At 34.4% G+C, this 1,286-nt stretch overlaps 1 protein-coding gene across 1 annotated transcript; it reads right to left on the reverse strand.

The window, feature by feature from the left end:
• On the reverse strand, positions 1-939 carry LOC116556754 (olfactory receptor 6C2-like). Its single transcript, XM_032286117.1, has one exon. The coding sequence runs from the start codon at positions 937-939 to the stop codon at positions 1-3; it is 939 nt and encodes a 312-aa protein (XP_032142008.1).
• Between the last annotated feature and the right edge of the window lie 347 nt (positions 940-1,286).

A 1,286-nucleotide genomic window follows, 5' to 3' on the forward strand; every position in this document is an offset into this window, starting at 1 on the left:
TTACTTCTGTAAGATGAATGCAGTTTTTTTGATTGTATCATTGAAAGCTTGTTTCACTTGCTTGTTTCTCAAGGTATAAATAAAGGGATTTAATAAAGGAGCAACAGATGTAGTGAGCACAGATACCCCTTTATTGATGGCCACCTCTTCTTTGGCAGAAGGTTTGATGTAGATGAAAATGCAGCTACCATAGGTGATAGAAACAACAACCATGTGAGAAGAACATGTGGAAAAGGCTTTTTTCCTTTGCTGAACAGAGGGGAATCTGAGAATTGTTTTGATAATGTATACATAGGAAAGAATCACTCCTATTAGTGTAATAATGAATGTCAATACTGCACATACTATAACCGTTTGTTCTATAAACCATGTATCTGAACATGAAATCTTAAAAAGAGGAGATGCATCACACCCAAAATGATCAATGACATTGGAGTCACAGAATTCTAGTTGGAGGCCCATACTCAGTGGTGTGATGATGATCATCAATCCAGAGATCCAGCAGCAGAGGACAAGGGTGGCACACACTCTGTGGTTCATGATGGTCATGTAATGCAGGGGCTTACAGATGGCCACATAGCGGTCATAGGACATGGCAGCCAGGAGAAAAAACTCAGTGGCTCCAAAGAGCCCAATAAAAAAAATTTGACTGGCACAAGCATTGTAAGTTATGGTATTGTTCCTTGTTGATAAGCTGTACAGGAATCTGGGAATACAGACAGTTGTGAATGAGATTTCTAAGAAGGAGAAGTTTCGTAGAAAAAAATACATAGGTGATTTAAGATGGGAATCCATCAGGGTTAGAATGATAATGGTCAGGTTTCCAGTAATGCTCAGAATGTATGTCAGAAATAAAAAAATAAAAACCAGAACTTGCAGCTGTGGGTCATCTGTAAGTCCCAACAAGATAAATGTTGTTATTTCTGTGTGATTTCTCATAACTACTTTGATAGTTAGGCAATCTTATCTAAAAATTCAAAGTGAAAATACCTAAACAGGAGAAAGAAATAAATAGGTAAAAATTAATGAAATAGACAGAAAAACAAGAGATTAATAGAGTCAAAAGATAATTTTTAAAGATAATGAGTAATATTGATAATATTTTAAGAGATTAAACTGAAAAGATAGAAGATGCAGTTTATAAGATATGAGAGTAGTCACATTAATAAGAAAAACATTGATATTAAAAAGTTAAAATTGAATGTATTGGAAACCATGTAGGTTCAGCAAATTACATAATATTAACTAATTCTTCAAAATATATAGTTTACCAAGGGCCACTCAAG

This window comes from Sapajus apella, unplaced genomic scaffold, assembly GCF_009761245.1.
Source record: "Sapajus apella isolate SASKATOON/1434 unplaced genomic scaffold, GSC_monkey_1.0 scaffold2, whole genome shotgun sequence".
In the NCBI taxonomy this organism is placed as follows: domain Eukaryota; kingdom Metazoa; phylum Chordata; class Mammalia; order Primates; family Cebidae; genus Sapajus; species Sapajus apella.

Coding starts and splice junctions, on each gene's coding strand:
- LOC116556754 (XM_032286117.1), bottom strand. CDS start 939: ATGAGAAATCACACAGAAATAACAACATTTATCTTGTTGGGACTTACA.